The sequence below is a fragment of the Oculina patagonica genome, chromosome 12, assembly GCF_052425735.1.
Source record: "Oculina patagonica isolate OP01 chromosome 12, crgOcupat, whole genome shotgun sequence".
Taxonomy (NCBI): domain Eukaryota; kingdom Metazoa; phylum Cnidaria; class Anthozoa; order Scleractinia; family Oculinidae; genus Oculina; species Oculina patagonica.
The window spans coordinates 32942495-32966271 of record NC_135769.1 but is presented as its reverse complement, the minus strand read 5'-3'; the positions used below and the strand labels follow the sequence as shown (position 1 = coordinate 32966271).

Here is a 23777-nt window from a genome sequence, read left to right as displayed (position 1 = left end):
AATATCGCTGATCCAATGCCCAGGTAACGAAAGAACTGCGCTTAAAACCCATATTAAGATCACCACAGCAACAACACGCTTGTGAGTCACAAGTTCCTGATATCTGAGATGAAGATGAATAGCTAAGAATCTGTCTGCACTTATGGCCACAATAACAAAGAATGAAGTATAACCAAACAAAACCGTGATGGCGACAAATGCGGTGTGCGTAGAATGAAAGCTACTGTCTTCAGTGTTTTGCTGTAACTGCTTGACCATCACTGCGATGTACAGAGGTTGAACCAGTAAACCAACACCAAGATCAGAAACAGCAAGACTCAGGAGCAATGTTTTTAAAGGCTTTGGCAAGGACGGCGTTCTTCTAATCGCGTGGATTGTTAAAATGTTCAACATGATGGCGGTGTAGGATGAGAAGGCGTTGAACACACAGTTAGCGATGTACGATGAATAGAGCGAGACGGCCTCATTCATTGTGTATAGGAAGAGATATTACAATGGAAACTTTTCGTAGGCTTGATACTGCTTTGGCACAAGATGGCGTTCCAAAAGCGAAGCAACGACTAGTTAAGAATCGGCTAGTATTTTGAGCCATCTGAAAGCCGATCCACTGAAACAGCTTTAAAGTGTAGACTGATAGGGGGCGTGTTCTCTGTGCTAATTACCAATCACACGTGGGTGATCTTTGTACAATTAATTAACACTTTGCTCTTTGGATCTTTCCTTCCAGCTTCAAAAACTAGAAACTCAGTAGAAGTTACATGATGTATTACTTATGTCAACTTAATATGCATATTGACAATAAAACTCTGAATTGCAGTCTTCGGCTTCGATTTTCGGAATCGAATTGGTACTGCTGCTTTCCCTAGTAAACAGATAAAATTGAAACCGAGATCGATTTTGCCCAACGACAAGTGTACTTTATTATCAGAGTTGACATTTGGCTGAAGTGGCTATAATTTAACAACAACAAACCCAATGTAATATTGCCAAGGAAAATAGAATTGCCGGAAACTTAAATGATTCTAAGTGGTGGTGCGCCATAATTTTCCTTTGGAAACAGCACTAATTTTACAACTGTTGACTAATTGCGGACTGACTTCTGAAAGTGAAACACGCGATCAGAATGCTTGATAAAAAGCAAATTTCATATTGGTAAACGTTTTTGTAATGTGATGAAACTTCCAGTGGCATGTTTTTTATTTTCATTGAGCTCTTTCTTGTTATGCGAAATCAAATCAAACTCGTTTTTAATATTTTCAGGTGCCTTTGTTTGTCCTACTTGAAAAATCCTCTCGAAACCTTTCTATTGAAAACGTGTTCGATTTGCATGAAAATGAACTTCACCGAGCCGCATTTTCATATGCGGAAATGTTTTGAAACGAGGCTCATTTTTAAAGGTCAGAAATTGCTTATTAATTTTAATCTCTGTTTTATGGGGAAGCAACTTTCCAGCTGGAGTTCAGACTTTCCTTTTTATGCAAATCAATTGACGTGGACATTAGAAAAGTTTATAATTTCTTATTTCGTGTTTTTGGATGTGCTTTGTCGCTGAAGGTCAACACAATCCAAGACAGGTGAAAACTTTCAAAATATCTTTCAAGCATGTTGGAAACTGAACTCCAAATTAATGTCCCGAATGTCAACGAAATCCCTTCCAAAATGACTAAAGGAAGACACAGACACACAGGTAATTACGGCCATTTTTATAGACAATTGTCTAGGTTGCAAGTGCTTCGAGGTGGCTTATCACAGATCTTTTATAATAATGGGTTAAAGACGTCAGTGATCACTCATTCATAAGTTACACGATAGGTGGGTGCACGCTTGTGTAAAGAAAAATGGGTGTGATCTATTGCATTTAACGGAAAACATTTTTAAAAAAATTCGATGTCGTTTCAACTTCCCCAATTGAAACGTAACAACTGCAACAATATAAACCGTACAAAGACCATTTTTAACGAATAAAAATAAAGCTTAAATATAAGAAAAAACTTAAAATAAAGATCGCTACGCAACACTCCAAAATTTTTTATTATTATTTCGCTGAAACCTTTATTATTATTATTATTATTATTATTATTATTATTATTATTATTATTAAATATTTTAATTATGTGTCTTTTTATCGATGTGTGTACATTTTTTAATAATCATTGTGAAATAAAGTTAATTATTATAATTATTTTTTAATTATTATTATTATTTTTATTATTATTAATATTATTATTATTATTATTATTATTATTATTATTAAATTAAGTTGCATGGCAAATGACGAAACGAAGTTCTTCTTTTCCCAAAAATTAACTGAAAATTTCAGAACAGTAATGAATTAAAAATATTGACATAATATTCGCTAAAAGGTAAAAATATTATTTACATTTTTATTTTTTATTCAAAAATATTATTTACAAGGCTAAAAGGTTATAAAATTTTAAAAAGAAACCAAACGTTTCGACGTGTTTTCGTCAGCAGGGTGACAACACGTCGAAAAGGTTTGGTTTCTTTTTTAAAATTTTATAACCTTTTAACCTTTTAGCCTTGTATTGGCGATAACATTTAATTTAAAATGTTCCAACACTTCCTCGAGAAGTGTGAGGTAAAAATATACTGAAATATATTGGCTAAAAAACTCAACTAAAGTAACAAAGTCTGCCGTGGGAAAAAGTTCAATTTGATGAAAGGGATAAATTTGACAATAACAAAAAAGTATTCCAGGAAACGTTAAGGTGAAATAATTTAAATTATTCTTTCGCTTGGCAAGAAAACTAGGACAACGGACGTCCGTCATATACAAAACTAATTAAAATGTTATAGGCGTTATTGAAAAAGGACTTTATTTGGTCGAACCGGATCCGACTGAAAAGATGATAATTAAAGCAACTTGTTCCGATGTGAAGCTGAAAGCTGTAGATGCTAATCTCTTCACTGATGAACAAGATAATAATACGTTTTACATAAGAACACATATGAATATTTATCATTAAGATTTTATCGAGTTTACGCGTCTTTTTTACTGAGAAATCTTACCAAAGATTTTTTCCTCTTGCTCAATTTTTGTTGTTAAACGCAATACAGACAATAGCAATCACCCACTTGCTATTCAATAAAACATATACTAACCTATATCAAGTGTAATGGGTTGGGGCACTTTTGCGTTCTCGGAGTACGGAATGTATCTCGGAGTACGGAATATATCCATTTACATAAAATTACTGAATTTCGTTTTGCTAACAAGATTTCAAAACCTCAACGGGAGCAACTTTTCAGATACCATCAGAACCAAGCGAAACCGTAGCTAGAATTACTACAAATTTAGTGTCTACACAAAGATGACTCCGCTGGTAGTGATAGCATTGTGAGTTCGCTCCTTTATTACTGCAGATTTCATTCAGTTTTGACTTGCAAATGTATTTCGCAGCATGTCAATCATAGCCTGTCGAATGTGTTTCATCTTCCAACAGTAAATAACGGGATTTAAAGATGAGTTTAGAAATACCAGTGTCCAAGTATACAGATAAAATACAAGCATGAAGTTGGTGTTTGTTCCACGGATTAAACTCACAACTAACCTGCAATACTCTGGCAAACAACAAACTATAAACACAAGATAAATGTAGAATGTACTAACGGCAGATTTTCTGAGTCTCGCGACATTTGCCAATTCGTCATTGTGTACTTCTTGTTGTGCTTGAAGGACCTGCATCTGGTTTCTGTGGCGACGTACAGTGAAATAAATTCTGCAGTTAAAAATTGTTGTACAAATAAAACAAAGACCGAAAATTACAGCTAAAACCACCGAAATGTATATTTTTGCGTCGCCTGAGAGCCACAATTGACTTATTGAAAGACTTGCACTTGAGATCCATATTGAGGTCACCACAGCAACGATGCGCTTGAAGGTCACAAGTTCCTGGTATCTGAGATGAAGCTGGATAGACAAGAATCTGTCTGTAATAATGGCCACAACACCAAAGAACGAAGCGTAAAAAAATACGCATTGAAAGAAGTCAAACGCTTTAAGTGTGGAGAGAGGTAGAAAACTGTTTTGATGCAACAGCTTGGCCAACAACGCAATGTAAAAAGGTTGAACAAGTAAACCAACACCAAGATCAGAAACAGCAAGACTCAGGAGCAATGTTTTTAAAGTTTTTGGCAACGACGAAGTTTTCGTTATCGCGTAGATTGTCATAATGTTCAACATGATGGCGGTGTAGGATGAGAAGGCGTTGAACACACAGTTAACGATGTAGGCTGAATGGAACGGTTCTTCAGGCATTCTTAGGCCGGAACTTATTAAGCAAAGAGCATCAAAACTTATAACAGTGGAGTCCTACCGAGCACTCACTACAATCTGCGCAGAAGAAATTATGTTAATCTTTTGAGATATACAGCTGGTTTAAATACTTTTTGTGGAAGGCCAGCCACCTGTTTTTATGTAAATATTAATATCAGTCCAAAACATTATTTTTTCCTCTCCAGTTTCAATTTAAATTTCTTTTTTCTTTTTTAAAAAAATTGTTCCCCTAAAACTAAATAGCCTCAAAGGATAGTTCTTTAAGATTTAGCCAAATAAACTAAAAGATACTATAAAATTAGAATTAAGATGCTAGTTTCAATTCAATTTGCATAAGAACAAAAGTCGGATATTTAATTTAAACTCTCAGTTTCTCTTTTGGGAAGAAATCGAAATGGTAAGTTCGCTTTGCCCAGCAAAAGTAAAACGAGCTCAATTTTTTATAACTTAAACGGATTTATTCCATAATTAACTACTTATTGGAAATAAAAGTACAAGGAAACTGGTGGCATTTTGGAACATGGATTTTAATGAAGCTCAAATGGTCAAGTGTTCCATATATTTGCCGTAGTTATTCCAAAACAATTTTCTAAACTGGATTATTCATTTCTCAACTACTATTTATCTTTCTCAATAAAGCAGGATAGTGGCCGATACCCAAAATTGTCTTGTTTACTACTCGTTATGATGTTTCCATGACAACCTAAATGGATATCCGGCGCCTGTCCATCTGAAAATTAACTTGTTTGAATAGAGTTCTTTTCTCTTTTCACGTTCAATATCTCACTATTTTAGCCTGACGGTGTGATCAAGATCGCATTTTCTGAGAGGAAGTGCGCGCAAGTTCCTCCTTTTACCATGAATGTGACTTAAAAGTTCTTTACATGCAAGTTACAAAATAAAATTTCATTATATTAGAAAACGTGCTACAAGAGATGAAAATGAAATTAAAGAAATATTTGTTGAGGCGATTGCGACCAACACTTCCTGGAGAAGTACAAGTAAGTGTGAAGTAAACATATTCTTTTAAAGAATATGGGCTAAAAACTCAACTTAAGTAAAAAAAGTCTGTTATGGCTTTACTTTGGAAGAAGTAAAACTGAATTTGATAACAGGACTGACCGTAACATTGAACTCTTCCAGGAAAAGGTCATGTACCCAATACTAACAGTTACTGTGTTATCTTATCATGGAAGCGGCTTGAGTTACGTCCTTGATATAGAAGATAAGCAAAAGTAAGCGTTATCAGATTTAATGAAAAAAGGTCTTTATTTGCTCAATCCGGCTAAAAAGATGATAATCAAATGAACTTCTTGCGATGTGAAGTTGAAAGCTGTAAATGCTCTCGCTCCATGAATAAGACATTGATAAGTATAACACAAGAACCCATATGAATATTTATCACTTGTTTTTTTCGATTTCACGCGTTTTTCTATCGAGAAATTTTTACCAAAGATTTTCCCTATGATGATCAGTTTTATTGTTTATCGCCTTAGATAAAGTAATCATCCACCCCCAGGAAATTTTGAAAAAATAGGTTATCTGAGACAGCATTTAATTTCGTGCGTTTTGAAGACAGTTTGTAAGGAAACATGGCACTGGTAAAAGTGAAGGTAGCAACGACAATAATCTGGTACATTTTTTAAATTCAAAAACGTATTTTTTTAGAAACAGAGCCTTGTAAACGTAATTTACAATGAATAGCTAACAACGACGGCAGTACATAAAAGGAAGGCAGGAAATAGATAGGTTTCATTATTTCAGTGTCAAATGGTAATTAAATAAATCAGCCAGAGAGTCGGTTTGTTGATCTTTTAGCTCCAACCTTGTTGGGTGCTTCCAAGCCCAACAAGTACCCAGTCTCCTCTCTTTTTTCTAGCGCCTGGGAATATTAATGACACTTCGAACAGTTCGACTGTTTGAGACTATGAAGGACATTTAGAAGAATGCATAGTTGAAATTAACTTAGAATCACTCAATTTTGTCTAAAATATACCACAGGAATCTACAAATGGTGGACCTTCAACCCAAAGGACTATATTGAATGTAAACAGTACAGGAGTACAGGAATACCATTTCCCTTTATTAACCGTATTTATTTATTTATTTATTTTGATGTATTTTTTTCACAATGAGCGACGCACCCATCGCACCCCCTCCCTACGGGCCTGTATGCACCGCGGTTAAAGTACATGAATTTTAGTTCGCATTATTGTTGTCGACTACAGCTTTGTTTAGTTTTGTTTCAGAAATATATTTCGCAGTATGTCCATGATAGCGTGTCTAATATGTCTCATCTTCCAACAGTAAACAGGATTTAAAGATGAATTAAGAAACAACAGAGTCCAAGAATACAGACTGAAACGCTTTAAAGTCATGTTGGGTTTATGGTTTACATTAATAATATTTACAACTAACCTGCAATACTCTGGTAAACAACAAACCAAAAACACAAGATATATGTAGAATGTACTGACGACAGATTTCCTTAGCCGCGCAGTATTTGACAATTCGCTATCCTGTGCTGTCTGTTGTACTTGCGAGAGTTGAATTTGGTTTGTGTGGCGTCGTACAGTGAAATAAATTCTACAATAAACCAGCGTTGTACTAACAAAGCAAAGAACAAAAATTATAGCGAAAAACACGTAAATATATATAATGTCGACTACGAGATATAGCTGAATAAATGATGAAAGAAATACACTGAAAATCCATATCACGATCACCACAGCAACAACACGCTTGTGAGTCACAAGTTCCTGATATCTGAGATGAAGATGAATAGCCAAGAATCTGTCTACACTTATGGCCACAACACCAAAGAACGAAGAATAAGAAAATATACCTTTGATGAAGGTGTACGCGATCTGTGTGGAAGGGTTGTCTTGAGTGTTCTGTTTTAACTTCTTGATCATCAATGCGACGGTAAAAGGTTGAACCAGTAAACCAACACCAAGATCAGAAACAGCAAGACTCAGGAGTAATGTTTTTAACTGATTTGGCAACGACGTAGTTTTTTTCATCGCGTGGATTGTCGAAATGTTTAACATGATGGCGGTGTAGGATGAGAAGGCGTTCATCACACAATTAACAATGTATGATGAATAGAGCGGTTCTTTGTCTTTCATTATGTGGTCGGAACGTTAGGAAATATGGAACCGACTGAGCAGTATTACAGTGGCATTGTACTGTAGGCTGATTGCCGTCTGCACGCCTAGTAAGGTTTCTAATCTTTGAGCATGTAAAGCTTTTCTTTACTCTGACAGTTAAATGGGAATACCAAATTGCTATCTTTTTTCGTAAGTGTGTTTATCTTCGTTGTTGGTGTAACCATTACCCGTAAAATTTTAGTTTCCGACAATTCTGTTTTCTGTCTAAACATTGTTTTATTGTCCTTACATTATCGCCAATTTTCACATTTTAGTTTTACCGATATCAAATCAATCAGTCCATTTATTTTAGTGGTCGGTACGCTTCGCTATATCTAACTTTGATATATATAACTAGCTAGATTGAAAAGTAAAACTAGTATAAAGTTTCTGCTTTAATCAGTGAAAGGTTCCGGCAGTTTTGTTGCCTTCCTTGTAAATATTAGTTTTTGGTATCAAACTGACTTAATACGTTTTTATGATATAAATCTTACAAGAAATATTTCGAGTTTGAAATTTAAAAACGACTGATCAATACGGTGAATTGAAGTTTCGGCAATTTTGGTTTTCTGGTTCAAATTGGTTTTTGGTTTCTGCACGATTTACGGCCCATTTTTGAAATTTACCTTTCATTTTGTTTGAATTTTAATCAAATAATCGTACCCAAGAAAATACTCTTCGGGTTAAAACCAATAAGCTTTTTATTTCTTTTCAACGAGATTAGCATGCATTATTTTAATTTTTCGGCTAACAAATAAAATCGTTATTAGGAACTAAAAGGCAGAACATTAATTAGGAACCTTTTTAAACCTCGCCGCCAAAAAAATGAAAATCGAAATTTAGCACCTTTTTAACTTTAAACAGAAAAATTAAAATTCGAAATAAGGGCCATAATTCAGAGACCAAAAATCATTTGGCACGAGAAAACCAAAATTGCCGGAAATATTGACTTATTGGCTGCGGTCACATCTACGACGTAACTAAAGTTTAACTATAGTTGTCTCAAGTTACGTGAGTTAGTCTCAAGTTACGTGACGTCATACCTAACTATAGTTAGTGCTTTCGGTCGTCTTTGCGGTCATACCAATGCAGTTAACTACAGTTAGTTCGGATTAGCTTTTAAATAATTTCGAATTTAAATTAGTTTATGACAGCCCTCGTTGCTGATCTGTGTCTAGTTGTTCCTCTTTTTTTTTTTCTTTTTTTGCACTGCATCTCGGCGTTGAAGAAAATAAAATGAAGTAAGGATGCTAGACGCCGAAGAATTCAAGCTTTATTTTTGCTAACATTGGTGATGTGTAATTTCTTGGCAAATAGCTAACTATAGTTATCCCTGTCTTAACTATAGTTAGTAACCTAGATGTGACCGCAGCCATTATTGGTGCTGGTCACGATTGCGTGGGAACATTTTCACCACAGTAGTTCAAGTAATCGCCATCTAATCTGATTCCTTTGATGTAAAAAATTCTCAGAACAGGCATTGAGTGAAATGTGCAACAATCAGTCGGGCTTATTCATATTTTTTAATTATTGTATTATAAAAGTAAAGGATGTTAAAGGGGTTACGTCATGGACAAACCATCTTGAAAAAATTGGCAACTTTTTTTTCAAGTTTGTCATTTGTAATCCATCTTATATAATCTTCGCCATCCTTGTTTAGTTTCTGGTTCATTTTTTATTACTCCGTTGGTGTTTTTGTACATTAGAAAGCTATTATTTTGAGGTTTTCTTCAATTTAAATCTTATCAAAAAATGACTTCCTGTAAAATACCGTGACATAGCTCCTTTAAGAGAAAGAAAATGCACAGAGAACGTAAAACAAAAATTTGGATTATGAGATTTCCATTACATTTTCTCCAGCAGATATAAAATTAAATTTTCCATGCCTCACAAGACCTTAATATGCTCATGCCATTTTTTATATGTGTTTGTTAAGCTCATCAATTTTATTTAAAAAAGAGGTCCATATTGAGAAATTACATTCCGATTATGTTAACCTGAGTTGTCCAAAAATTGTAATACGGACTGCTAAGATGTAGTAACGCGGAACTATTTTTTTATATATATAGACGAAAGAAAACTGTTGGCTGTTAGATTTTTTCCTCTTAATGTCTGGCGGATTTTAATGTTTCTCTAAACAATAACAGATTTATATTTTATGCGGTTCACTATCAATTTGGAGACGACTACGGATGCGTCGCTTAAGGGGCAAAGACCGTGGCTGAGAAACCTTTCGTGTTCGGCTTCATGAGAGAGCTTGAATGTATTAAATTACCGCAACCTCTTTTTTTTCTAAGCTGACCTATCTAACTAACCCTAATAAAAGGAGGAAAACGTCAAAAAAAAAAATAACGTAGGAAGGAACAGTGATAAAAATGCACGTGTTCGTTTAATCCTTAGCATACAGCAATCGGCCACCTGCTGGGAAATGTAAATTTTCTACTTATCTAGTTTGTGGGTCGCGGGGCACTTTGTGTTGATCCTCGAAATTTATTCGTCTAAACGACAGTGCCGTCTACAATTATTTATCAAATTCCCCACTTATTAAATGGCAGCTGACGAAAAAAATTATAATTTAAAGTTAATTTTGGAAAGTTTCTAACCTTTTTTTACTTTTTTTGACACTTATGACGTCATTTTTGATTGTACTTCGCTCCTGCTGTTGACAGCGCAACAGTAGCATGTTTTTCAGCTTACTGCTGTACCCGCAAAAAAACGTGTTTCCTGAAGTGGAATGATGGTCATCTGTATCATCCGCCCAATGTGCATCTGAGTAACCAGTCAGGTTTCCATCGGCACATTTTTTGTAACTCAAACCAAGATACGCAGTTCCTTTCAGATATCTAAGGGTCCGTTTTTCTACAGTTAAATGATTTTGTGTAAAATTTGCAGAGAGCTTCGACATGACTTCCTCTGCTTGGGCGATATCTGGACGAGTTGCGATTGCAGCATAAAATAGGCTCCCACAAATGGACTAGTTACGACATACAGACGACGGCTCTGCTAAAACCATCTTCCTTTTGCAACTTGACGTTCAACTCATTGGGTTTAGAAAATGGTTTCACTCCTGTTTTCCCAAACTTTTTGAGCACCTTTCGATGTACTACCCTTGATGTAGGTGGACTTGCTTGTTTTCCCTTTTATAAACGATAGAGACTCCGACATAGTAATGCAGCTGTCCCATATCCTTCATCTTAAACTGTTACCTCAGGCTGTCCTTGACTCTTTTAATCTCCGCAATGTTTTCGCTATGTTCTCTGAATCCGTAGCGACTTTCCACTCTGCACCGTGGTCACTTAACATTGCTTCTTGTACAGTTGTAGGTGGATCATCCTCCTTTCATGTAAAATGGAATGATCCTAGTGCTGGGATCATCCTAGTACTAGGATCATCCGAGCGCCATATGTTTTCAGCTTTCAGTTTACATGTGAATGGTTGCATTTGGCATTAACGCTAGGATCATCCTAGCGCTAGGATCATCCCTTATTTCAGATAGGATGATCCTAGCGCTAGGATGATCCTAGCGTAAGGGCCAAATGCAACCATTCACATGTAAACTGAAAGATGAAAACATATGGCGCTCGGATGATCCTAGTACTAGGATGATCCTAGCACTAGGATCATTCCATTTTACATGAAAGTAGGATGATCCTTGTGCTAGGATCATCCTCTTTCCATGTAAATGGGCCCCTAGGGCCTGTTTACAAGCAGGCGGGTAACCCTAGCACATAAGGTTACCCTAGTACCTAGGGTTACCCTAGCGCTCCCACATTTCTTCTTTTTTTCATCGACGTGTTTACAAGGCGCTAGGGTTACCCTAGCACCTAGGGTAACCCTAGCTGAGTGCTAGGGTTACCCTAGCTGCTAGGGTAACCCTAGCGCCTTGTAAACGCTCTGCTAGGGATAACTCGCCTACCCGGGACAACTTTATTTTGGCTCCAAAAAGCTAAATATGTTTAAAAATACCGACAAAAACAGCGAATTGTGACCAAGAAACATCGTGTTCATTCACAATTTGTCGTATTTTTGCACTGGAACGGAATTATTTTCGAATAACAGTTTCTAACGACAAAATTTTACAAGGTTAACTGAAGCGTAACCGGTGTACGTTGACCCGGGGTAGTAGGGTTACCCTACCTGCGAATTTTGCTTGTAAACCCGGGCTATCTTCTAACCCTCTTGCTAGGGTAACCCTAGCACCTAGGGTTACCCTACCTGCTTGTAAACAGGCCCTTAAAGTGTCTGCATATTCATCGTAACCATTTTTGACAGGTGCTTTTCGCGTTGTTTCAAACTGTCGAGGTTCTTGCGGCTTATCTATATCTTATTTCTTTGTTTCTCCGTCTTCTTAACAATTCGTCTTCTCTACTGGTGACAGCATTCTGCCTCGCTTCCTCGCACTTTTGTTCTGGCCCTATTGTCATGACTTGCTTCTGACCGAAATCGTTCTCATGAAACTCAACATCTCTCCGGATATACAGCTTTCGATTCGTCTTATCAAAAAGACGACCTGCATTTGTCGTTAAATTGTTGCCCACGAAACGCATCTTCTTAGACTTGTTGCCGTTTAGCTTTCGTCGTTTACCGTCTGGCACGTGGGCATAGGCCATACTCCAAATACTCTTAGGTGGCTCACATCTGGTTGCTTTCCATACCACCGCTAATAAGGAGTTTCTTTCTCTTTAATTGCCGTCGTGGGGAGGCGGTTTTTACACAAATAGTTCACTTAGCTTCGCTTTATCGGCGTTCCTGCAGTTTTGCTCAGTCCCTACTTGGAAATATATTCCGCAGTATGTCCAAGATAGCGTGTCGAATGTGTCTCATCTTCCAACAGTAAATTACAGGATTTAAAGATGAATTTAGATATGCCAGAGTCCAACTATACAGAAAAAATCTCCGCATTGAAATAGTGGTTGGGTCATCGACTATACCAACAACTAACCTGCAATACTCTGGCAAATAGCAGATCAAAAACACAAGATAAATGTAGAATGTACTGAGGGCAGATTTTCCCTGCCGCGCAATATTTTCCATTTCACCATTCTGTGCTACTTGTTGTACTTGCAGGGCTTGAATCTGGTCTGTGTGGCGTCGTACAGTGAAATAAATTTTGCAATAAATAATTGCTGTACAAATAAAACAAAGGCCGATGATAATAGCGTGAACTATGAAAGATATCCACAACTGGCTTATTGAAAGAAGTGCACTGAAAATCCATATTGAGATCACCGCAGAAACAACACGCTTGTGAGTCACAAGTTCCTGATATCTGAGATGAAGACGTATGGCCAAGAATCTGTCTACACTTATGGTCACAACACCAAAGAACGACGCGTAAAAAAATATACCTCTGATGACACCATACGCGTTGAGGGTGAAATGTGAGGGTTTGTCTTCGGCATTTTGTTGTAACATCTTGACCATCAGTGCGATGTAAAAAGGTTGAACCAGTAAACCAACACCAAGATCAGAAACAGCAAGACTCAAGAGCAGTGCTTTCAAAGTCTTTGGCAAGGACGGAGTTTTTCTCAATGCGTGAATTGTTAAAATGTTCAACATGATGGCCGTGTAGGATGAGAGGACGTTGAACACACAATTCGCGATGTACGATGAATAGAGCGGGTCTTGTACTTGTTTCATTTTATAGCCAGAACTCTATGAAACAAATAGCGATTTGTTACAAGGAACCGGTGTCGAAGGACTGCCTATCTGCGTATTCACGAGATATTTTGATCTAAGGATGTATAAGTTATACTAGTTTTTATATTTTTTTGTTACTATCCTTTATCCAGGACTGATGATGAATACGAGTACCAAACTACCACCTGCTGTCCTGGACAAACGAATGTCATTCTAAGTGGACATCACTCATTAATGGCGCATCAATACGCGGTAAAAATACAATACAGAGTTAATACAATGAAAAATTTATAAAAATTGTTAAAAATTTTACATATCTGCCTGTGGGGGTCTAACAAATAAAAACATTTTCGAGGTACCAACACCGGAAAAGCGCAGAAAAACCTGCAAGATTTACTTTACTTTTTGATGCAGTTTATTTTTGGCCTTTCTAACCTGAAACAAAATATTGAAATCCCTCTATGTCGTTAACCTTTTCAAAAAATAGGATGCAATTTGCATGAAAAAAGAAAGATTTGTGTAATTTCGAAATTAGTTTCGGCATTTTAAAACACGAATTCTAATGAAGCTCAAGGGTGTCTAAAACGAAAACGAATGTCTAAAACGAAGACCGTACACAAACAAGACACTTTTTTAATCATATTTTAACTCATCCATATTTGTATTGTTAACTTCGGGCCGATACGCACTTGCGGACAAGTCTGGCAACATTTGTCGATTTCCTCATTAATGTGTCAATTGTTGCAAAGTGCGAACTTCGGACGTTTTTCAGGCGCAAAACTTGTCCAACAATATAAACCAACAAAGAAGCAGTTGTCCCACGATTGTTCCGCGTCGCACGTGCGATACATTTTGTCATTCCCCAAAAAAAATCACCCAAATTAGACACGGTCCAAGCACCGAGAACAAATGCATTGAGGTTTGCACTGTTACTATGCTTGTTCCAGACCAGGACTGATGATGAATACAAGTACCAAACCGCCACCTGTCATCCTGGACAAACTAATGTCATTCTGAGTGGACATCATTCATTAATGATGCACCAATACGCGGTAAAGATACAATACAGAGTTAATACAATGAAAAATTCATAAAAATTGTTAAAATTATTACATATCTGCCTGTAGGGGTCTAACAAATAAAAACATTTTAGAGGCATAACCGGATAAGCGCAGATAAAACTGCAAAATTTAATTTAATCATTTTAATTTTGGTCTCCCTAGCCTGAAACAAAATATTGAAATCCATCAATGGTGTTTACCTTTAAACAGGATACAATTTGCATGAAAAAAGGAGGATTTCTATTTTCGGAATTAATGTCGGCATTTTGACACACGCATTCTAGTGAAGCTCAAGGGTGTCTTTAAAACGAAGACCTTACACGCACAAAACACTTTTAAATCTCATCCATATTTGTTTTGTTAACTTTGGGCCAATACGCACTTGCGAACAAGTCTGGCAAAATTTGGTTGATTTCCTCATTAATGTGTCAATTGTTGCAAAACACAAGTACGAACTGCTGATGATTTTCAGGCGCTTAAAGGCTGGTTCTCATATGATCGCCCCGATCGTCTCTGTCGCCTCTGTCGCTTCAAAAAGTTTGCTCGCGATCGGGGCGATCATATGAGAACATTACAAAGACGATCGCTAACGTCTGCGACGATCGGGGCGATCGCGATCGCTTCGATCGTCCCTGTTTTATCCGGGCGATCGGTTGCAGACCGCGGCGATCGCGAACGATTATATGAGAACTACCGACTTTCACAGAGGGGGACGATCGAAGCGATCCAAACTGTCCCATGGTGCATCAGTATTACCCAGAACTACGTTTCCGTTTGGCCTCCCTTTTGATCCTTCGCCGTAAAACGGCAATAACGAGAAGATAGGAGGCCACGAGGATTGCTCTTGCATCGAAGGCTGCCATAAGCGATATCGGAGTTCTGAAAAAAAAACACGTACGTCGATCGGAATAAAATCGAATATTCATCTGCGGGAACAAAGAAAAGATCATGAATTATTATCTTGTTTGTTTAACCCTATTTTTCACATACCAGACGATCGGGGCGATCATATGAGAACCCCCTGATCGCTTCCAATCGCTTCGATCGCCTACGATCGTCTCAGTATTTGCAAACGATCGATGCGATAGAAACGATCGGGGCGATCATATGAGAACCAGCCTTAACTTGTCCAACAATATATAACAACAAGGAAGCGATTGTTCCGCGATCCCACTCGCGATACATTTTGACATTTTTAGTGAAAACAATCGTAAGAACAAGTGCTATTAACTTGTTCGGGCAAATTTTGTCAAAACAGGCAAAACTTCAAATGACCGTCGTCTAGCCTGAATGTAGGACAATTCAGGACAATCTGTATTTCCATGCCTCTTGCGACTCCAGATATCAATACGTTGTTGATTGGCCATTGTGTTTCTCTCTGAGAATTAAGACAGGGTCTCAAGCACCGAGAACAAATGCATTGAGGTTTGCACCACCTAACTTTATTTTGTCTTTGCCGAAAAACTTAACGAGAAAAAATGAATTGTTTTATAGTATTCGGTGGTTTTCGTGAATCTACTGTAACTGTAGTTGCAAATAATGACTTCATCAATGCATAAATCTTTCATTACCTTTAGACCTGCCCAACTATTCGGTAATGAACTTTAAACGCTTTGTCAGACGCCAAGAATACGAAATCAATGGATTTTCGTTTTATAGAAAGGGCTCGGTCAAACGCCTCTCTTTAACCCTTTGTTAGGTGCCTAAAAACTTAACCAGTGGAGTTTCCATTTTGTGGAAAAGGCCAGCAAGTATTTTCTAAAAATGTCTTCTCGTGGGTCAATCATTTCGAGCAGTGCCCTTCTTAAACACTAATAATATTGGAAATTTCTTTTACACCTGAAGTGTATATTAGGCGGCCTTGAACACGCCAGAAACTCTGAAATCTCACAGGTACTCGATAAAAAAATTCCTTACAAGAAAAGAAAAGAACATCGCCGATGTCCTTTACGGCAAGCTAAGGACAGACGGACGTACAAAGAAACTAAACACAAGATGTTTATTGACCACTGTAGCAGACATTAGAATTAAAACCATTAGAATTACAAGAATTTGCTGTTCTATTTACTGACTACTTTAAATGTAATGAATTTTACCAAAGTGAGGTCTACGGGATAACAATAGGTTTCTTATGGAATACTGAGGATAATTCCACTCAAGAAATAAATACAATTTAACTCGTTGTATAACTGGTAAAATTAATTTCTCTTGAATTAAATATTTGCAAATATTCCATAAGAAAACCGTGGAATTGCGAACATCTGTTCGCGAATAACAAGTAATGATAAACCACAAACTCATCACACGGCCCCACAAGCTTCTTGCTTTAAACACAAACCGTGTATAAATAAAGTTGCTTTACCTTTTATTTTATGCTATGGTGTGTAGTATAACGTAAAATTAAGTCTCCTTCCACTGCGAAAGACATGCAACATATATGAACGTTTTCGTTAAATGTTCCACATTAAGACGAATTTTTGCCAAAAACAGATGTCTCTCAGTGGCATGCCTGGAAAATAGCTAGTCGAAGCTAAGTACGTTTACACTTTTGATATTTTACCATTTTATATATTTACAGTTTGCCTTTTTGCATTTTACATTGCGTGGATCGGATTGCTATATCGTTTAAAAATTTGCATTTCAACGAAATTGGGAATTTAAAACCCCAGTTTCTTATCCTTAATGGAAACGCAATTATTTCGAAAGTTCGACAACCAATTGGATATCGCGCTTGGATAATTGGTGGCATGCCCTTTAATGAATGAATGACATGCATTCTATTTCACCCGAGCTATCGATCAAATATATGACAACAGTCTTTTCAGTAAGGATGCCATTACAATCAAGTAAAGCCCAAAATTACAAGAAATACAGTGTATTTGACATTTAAATCTGTCGATAGCTGCTAACTACAACATTGTTTAGTTTAGACTTGGAATTATTTTTCTCAGCATGTCCATAATGGCGTGTCGAATGGGTCTCAACTTCCAGCAGTAAATAACAGGATTTAAGGATGAATTAATAAACACTAGAGTGTGAAAGTAAATTAACAAACATGTTAAAGTAGTATTTGATCCAGATATTATAACGGCAACAAAGGTAAAATGAAGCGGTAAATAACAAACCAAAAACACAAGATATACGTAGAATGTACTGACGGCAGATTTTCTCTGCCTGACAACATTTGTCATTATATAATTCCCCATTTTGTGCTTCTTGTTGTACTTGCAGGGCTTGAATTTGTTTTGTGTGGCGTCGCACAGCAAAATAAATTCTGCAATAAACAAATGCTGTACATATAAAACAAAGATCAAAAATGATCGCCACAACAATCTTGAAGGATGAAGTTTGTAGTGGGATGCACAACTCAATTAAGGAAAGAAATGCACTTAACAGCCATATTGAGATCACCGCAGCAACAACACGCTTGTGAGTCACAAGTTCCTGATATCTGAGATGAAGATGAATAGCCAAGAATCTGTCCACGCTTATAGCTATGACATGGAAAAACGAGGCGAAATAAAATAAACCAGTGATGATTTCAAACGACATAAGCGTTGGATAAAAAGAATTATCTTCCATGTTTCGCTGCAACATCTTAACCATCATTGTGATGTACAAAGGTTGAACCAGTAAACCAACACCAAGATCAGAAACAGCAAGACTCAGGAGCAATATTTTTAAAGTTATTGAAAACGACGGAGTTTTCCTTATCGCGTGGATTGTTACAATGTTCAACATGATGGCGGTGTAGGATGAGAAGGCGTTGAACACACAGTTGAGGATATACGATGAATAGAGCGGGTCTTCACCTTCTTTCATTGTATATTCTGTAATAGAACAACAGCAAGAGATGTTACAGACAGATTTCTTCTGTAGGTTGAATCCCGTCTCGGCTGCTTTTAGGTTTCCTTCAGCCTCGCAGATTACATAGTTATATGCCTCATAGATTGTAGAGTAATACACAAGGCAGTAATCAGCCAATGAGGTGTGATCAGCGATGGAAAACGCAATTAGCAATGCACAATGAGCGACAGCTTTTAACATTTTTCATTATAATAGAGCCGGCAGGAAGAAATAAAATTAAAAATATAAAGATACATGGTTTCAATTTCAATTTGCATAACAAGGAAATTCGCAACACGAACTGTCAATTTTGATTTTTGGAATCAGAATGGTATAAAATCACCAGCATAATATACAACTGAAATGAAGTACGATTCTGTAAAGCTAAAACTGCTGTAAATAAATATGTTTTTAACAAACCTATGTATCTGTTATTAGCCTAAGTGTGTCATTCAATTCGATTCAATGTTTATATTGCTCAGGCTTAAGCAGGTGATAATTCCCTGAAGACCAAATACAGGTGTCTGACATGCATATTTGAACATAAGCCGATTTTAATAAAGTTCCTTTATAGTTACGGGTGAATACACAAGGTTGGACTAGAAAAACGAACAATAAAGCTGGTACAATTAGTTGATCAGGAAAGTTTTCATATTTATGTCAATGAAAACGCGATGTAAAAACGAAGACCGTACACGCACAAAACACTTTTAATCTTAATCTCATCCGTATTTGTTTTGTTAACTTTGGGCCGATACGCACTTGCGGACAAGTCTGGCTACATTTGGTTGATTTCCTCATTAATGTGTCAATTGTTGCAAAACACAAGTACGAACTGCTGACGTTTTACAGGCGCTTAACTTGTCCAACAATATAAACCAACAAAGAAGCAGTTGTCCTACGATTGCTCCGCGTCGCACGCGCGATACATTTTGTTATTTGTAGTGAAAACAATCGTAAGAACAAGTGCCAATAACTTGTTTGGACTGGGACAAATTTTGTCAAAATGGGAAAAACTTCAAAGGGGCCGTCGTCCTGCCTGAAGGCAGGACAATCTGCATTTCCATGCCTCTTGTGCCTCCAGATAACAATACGTTGTTGATTGGCCATTGTGTTTCTCTCTGCGAATTTAGACAAGCACGTACCGAGAACAAATGCATTGAGGTTTGCACTGTCACCGATATTTAATTTTCCCTTTGCCGGAAAACGTAACGAGAGAAAATGAACTGCTTTATAGCATTCGGTTGTTTTCGTGAATCTACTGTAACTGTAGTTGTAAATAATGCCTTCATCAATGCATAAATCTTTCATTAACTTTAGACCTGCCCAACTACACGGGAATAAACCTTAGACGCTTCGTCAGACGCCAAGAATACGAAATCAATGGATTTTCGTTTTGTAGAAAAGGCTTGGTCAAACGCCTCTCTTTAACCCTTTGTTAGATGCCAAAAAACTTAACCAGTGGATTTCCATTTTGTGGAAAAGGCCAGCAAGTGTTTTCTAAAAATGTTTTCTCGTGGGTAAATCATTTCGAGCAGTGCCCTTCTGAAACACTTTATACTGGAAATTTCTTTTTCTCCTGAAGTGTATATTAGCGACCTTTAACATGCCAGACACTGAAAACTCACATGCAGCTACTCCTTCTGCCAACGGCGATGTCCTTTACGGCAAGCTAAGGACAGGCGGACGTACAAAGAAACTAAACACAAGATGATTATTGGCCGCTGTAGCAGACATTAGAAGTAAAACCATTTGAATAACAAGAATTTGTTGTTCATTTTTTTTGACTGCTTCAAGTGTAATGAATTTTACCATAGTGAGGTCTTCCGGATAACTTCTCAATATGGAATACTGAAGATAATTCCACTCAAAATGGATACAATTTTAGTCGTTGTATACCTGGTAAAATTAATTTCTCGTGAATTAAATATTTGCAAATATTCCATAGAAAACCGTGGAATCACGAACATCTGTTCGCGATTAACTAGTAATTATAAACCACAATCGCATTTTATACGGTGGTGTGTAGTGTAACGTAGAGGTAAGTCTCCTTCTACTGCGAAAGAGCATTGTTTCTTTTTTGGTGGAATGAAAAACATGCAACATATATAAAAGTTTGTGATAAATGATCCAGATAAAGACGAATTTTTTTTTCAAAAACAGTTGCCTCTCACTGGCATGCCTTGAAACTAACTAAGTCGTCGAAGCTAAGTTAAATTACACTTTTGAGATTTTACCATTTTTTACATTTACAGTTTACCCAATATTTTTGCATTTTACATGGCGTGGATTGGATTGTTATATCGTTTAACGTGATGGCTTTTTATAACGAAAAACATGTTAAGAATTCAATTGGAAATCTCCTTCAGTTTCTATTAAAAATTTACATTACAACGAAATTGGGAATTTAAACCCAAGTTTCGTATCCTGTTCTACATGGAAGTGCAATTATTTCAAAAGTTCGACAACCAATTGGATATCGCGCTTGGATAATTGGTGGCATGCCCTTTAATGAATGAATGACATGCATTCTATTTCACCCGAGCTATCGATCAAATATATGACAACAGTCTTTTCAGTAAGGATGCCATTACAATCAAGTAAAGTCCAAAATTACAAGAAATACAGTGTATTTGACATTTAAATCTATCGATAGCTGCTAACTACAACATTGTTCAGTTTAGATTTGGAAATATTTTTCTCAGCATGTCCATGATAGCGTGTCGAATGGGTCTCAACTTCCAGCAATAAATAACAGGATTTAAAGATGAATTAATAAACACTAGAGTGTGAAAGTAAAGTAACAAACCAGTTAAAGTAAGATTTGATCCAGATATTATAACGGCAACAAAAGTAAAATGTAGTGGTAAATAACAAACCAAAAACACGAGATATACGTAGAATGTACTGACGGCAGATTTTCTCTGCCTTACAACATTTGCCATTTCCCCATTTTGTGCTGCTTGTTGTACTTGCAGGGCTTGAATTTGGTTTGTGTGGCGTCGCACAGCAAAATAAATTTTGCAATAAACAAATGCTGTACATATAAAACAAAGATCAAAAATGATGGCCACAAAAATCATGAAGGATGATGATGATGAAGTTTGAGTTGGAATGCACAACTCAATTAAGGAAAGAAATGTACTTAACAGCCATATTGAGATCACCGCAGCAACAACACGCTTGTGAGTCACAAGTTCCTGATATCTGAGATGAAGATGAATAGCCAAGAATCTGTCCACGCTTATAGCTATGACATGGAAAAACGAGGCGAAATAAAATAAACCAGTGATGATTTCAAACGACATAAGCGTTGGATAAAAAGAATCGTCTTCCATGTTTCGCTGCAACATCTTAACCATCATTGTGATGTACAAAGGTTGAACCAGTAAACCAACACCAAGATCAGAAACAGCAAGACTCAGGAGCAATATTTTCAAAGTTATTGACAACGACGGCGTTTTCCTTATCGCGTGGATTGTTACAATGTTCAACATGATGGCGGTGTAGGATGAGAAGGCGTTGAACACACAATTGAGGATGTACGATGAATAGAGCGGGTCTTCACCTTCTTCCATTGTATATCCTGACCTTAATTATAATAGAACAACTGCAAGAGATGTTACAGATAAATTTCTTCTGTAAGTTGAATCCCGTCTCCGCTGCTTTTAAGTTTCCTTCAGCCTCGCAGATAACAAAGTAATCTGCCTCGTAGATTATAGAGTAATATACGAGGCAGTAATCAGCCAATGAGGTGTGATCAACCAATAAGGTGTGATCAGGAAAACGCAATTAAAAATGCACAATGAGCGAACGCTTTCAACGTCTGTCATTATAATAGAGCAGGAAGAAATAAAATTAAAAATATAAAGAAACATAGTTTCAATTTCAATTTGCATAACAAGGAAATTCGCAACACGAACTGTCAATTTCGATTTTTGGAATCAGAATGATATAAAATCACCAGCATAATATACAACTGAAATGAATTTTGATTCTGTAAAACTAAAACTGCTTTTCTAAAATTAAAAAAGAAACTCTGTAAACAAATATGTTTTTAAGAAACCTATGTATCTGTTATTAGCCTAAGTGTGTCATTCAATTCGATTCAATGTTTATATTGCTCAGGCTTAAACAGGTGATGATTCCCTGAAGACCAAATACAGGTGTCTGACATGCATATTTGAACATAAGCCGATTTTAATAAAGTTCCTTTATAGTTACGGGTGAATACACAAGGTTGACTAGAAAAACCAACAATAAAGCTGGTACAATTAGTTGATCAGTAAAGCGTTCATATTTATGTCAATGCGATATGAATACGATTGGTCCTTCATTTCTTTTTTCGCGCAGTGCGAATATTTCACAATTAGTCACCTAATATTTCCTGAGATAATCGATACATTGTCAAGCAGAGAAGTGACGATTAAAAACGATTCTTATAAAGAGAATGTAAAATTAATGAAACAGCCGGTGTCACCGTAAAGAACTTTATTCATCGCAGCCCTGCAAAGTATGTTCTGAAGTGAAGGCACACACGCAAGCAATAGATCTTTTTGACGTTTTTCGACTCCTTGGACTAAGCTAGCATACAAACTGCTTTACAACAAAAAACTGCAGAGTGGGATCCCCATTTCTCCAACCTTCTGTTACCTCGCCCATAATTTTAGCCACAAATTCTCGAAGCCTCGATAACTCGAGACTCACGCAAACTTACAATACTTCAGTCTTAGCTACCGTGGGAAAAACTAGTACTTTAAGCATAAAGAACTAATTTCAATTAAATTCGCGCCACGAAACAATGTATTCTCTTTTTTAAAAAGTACAACCAAGAGGCAATCTTTCATTTGTTCACTTTATTGAGGGTGTCAGAACTTCATTTATTCAGACACAGCTTTTTTGAAGATGATCTGCAAATAGATGAACAATTAACGCTGAATTACCAGAAACATTTCTGACATTGTAGAGCAGTGTTTCTTGTTTAATATAAGACAAGTCAGAGCCTATTATTCATTTGCTCAGTTTACAGAGCTGTGCATGTGTTTTTTTTTTATGAATGTAAGGTTTACATTCATAAAGTTTACATTTTGTTTTCTATAAACAAGGTAAATTAAACCAATTGAAGATCTGCATTTTTAAACTCTTTCACTTCTTACATTTTCCGCCTGTTGCGTCATCTGTCTGCGTTCGCAGGTAAATTGTGCCCGAATTGCCTCTTGCAATGCAAATATTGAATATCGCCTGATACCATGCTGACCAGGCCAACGGCAATATTGAGCAGGATAATTGTTAGACTCCGATCAGTCTCTCGTTTGCTTTAATTCCGTGGGGACCAACGCGAAAGCGAGCGAGATCGAGCGTGAGTAGCGCGGGCGCCGCAGCTCGCGCCTTCAACGCACGTATATCGAGCTCCCTCGCTTTCGCCTTCGTCCCACGCAATTCAAAGCACAAGAGAGACTGATTGCAGTATAGATAATTGTTTTTATTATTCAATAAATCGTCAACGAAACTATTTACTTAGCAACATAATCTGTGTTCATGTAACACTTTGCAAGAAGACGGATGAGTATAAATGGTCATCGCGACAATTTGTTGAATATTATTGAGATCGTTTTCTACAAAAAATGGTATTAGCATGAATAGTATAACGGAATATATAACAGGTTACATACACCAGACGAGTTTTACGATATTAATCCGGAGATATTAAGCAATGGGAAACGAGGTGAAAACCGGTATTAAATTTGCTGGAAGAAAGCAAGAATAAACAGAATACGTTACAGA

General features: G+C 36.7%; 3 protein-coding genes and 1 pseudogene across 3 annotated transcripts; all 4 read right to left on the bottom strand.

Moving 5' to 3' along the window:
- Positions 1-6293: 6293 nt before the first annotated feature.
- LOC144633620 (uncharacterized) lies at positions 6294-7544 on the bottom strand. The gene has a single exon (XM_078492462.1). The coding sequence runs from the start codon at positions 7423-7425 to the stop codon at positions 6532-6534; it is 894 nt and encodes a 297-aa protein (XP_078348588.1). The 5' UTR covers positions 7426-7544; the 3' UTR covers positions 6294-6531.
- Positions 7545-12207: 4663 nt separating this feature from the next.
- Positions 12208-13086, bottom strand: LOC144632572 (adenosine receptor A3-like). Its single transcript, XM_078491246.1, has one exon. It carries the CDS (start codon positions 13084-13086, stop codon positions 12208-12210), a length of 879 nt encoding a protein of 292 aa, XP_078347372.1.
- Positions 13087-16260: 3174 nt separating this feature from the next.
- On the bottom strand, positions 16261-18030 carry LOC144633742 (adenosine receptor A3-like; annotated as a pseudogene).
- Positions 18031-20662: 2632 nt separating this feature from the next.
- On the bottom strand, positions 20663-21670 carry LOC144631521 (adenosine receptor A3-like). The gene has a single exon (XM_078489965.1). It carries the CDS (start codon positions 21569-21571, stop codon positions 20669-20671), a length of 903 nt encoding a protein of 300 aa, XP_078346091.1. The 5' UTR covers positions 21572-21670; the 3' UTR covers positions 20663-20668.
- Positions 21671-23777: the final 2107 nt, after the last annotated feature.

Bases quoted from the DNA above. Each gene is read 5' to 3' on its own strand.
- LOC144631521 (XM_078489965.1), bottom strand. From the start codon at position 21,571: ATGGAAGAAGGTGAAGACCCGCTCTATTCATCGTACATCCTCAATTGT.
- LOC144632572 (XM_078491246.1), bottom strand. From the start codon at position 13,086: ATGAAACAAGTACAAGACCCGCTCTATTCATCGTACATCGCGAATTGT.
- LOC144633620 (XM_078492462.1), bottom strand. From the start codon at position 7,425: ATGAAAGACAAAGAACCGCTCTATTCATCATACATTGTTAATTGTGTG.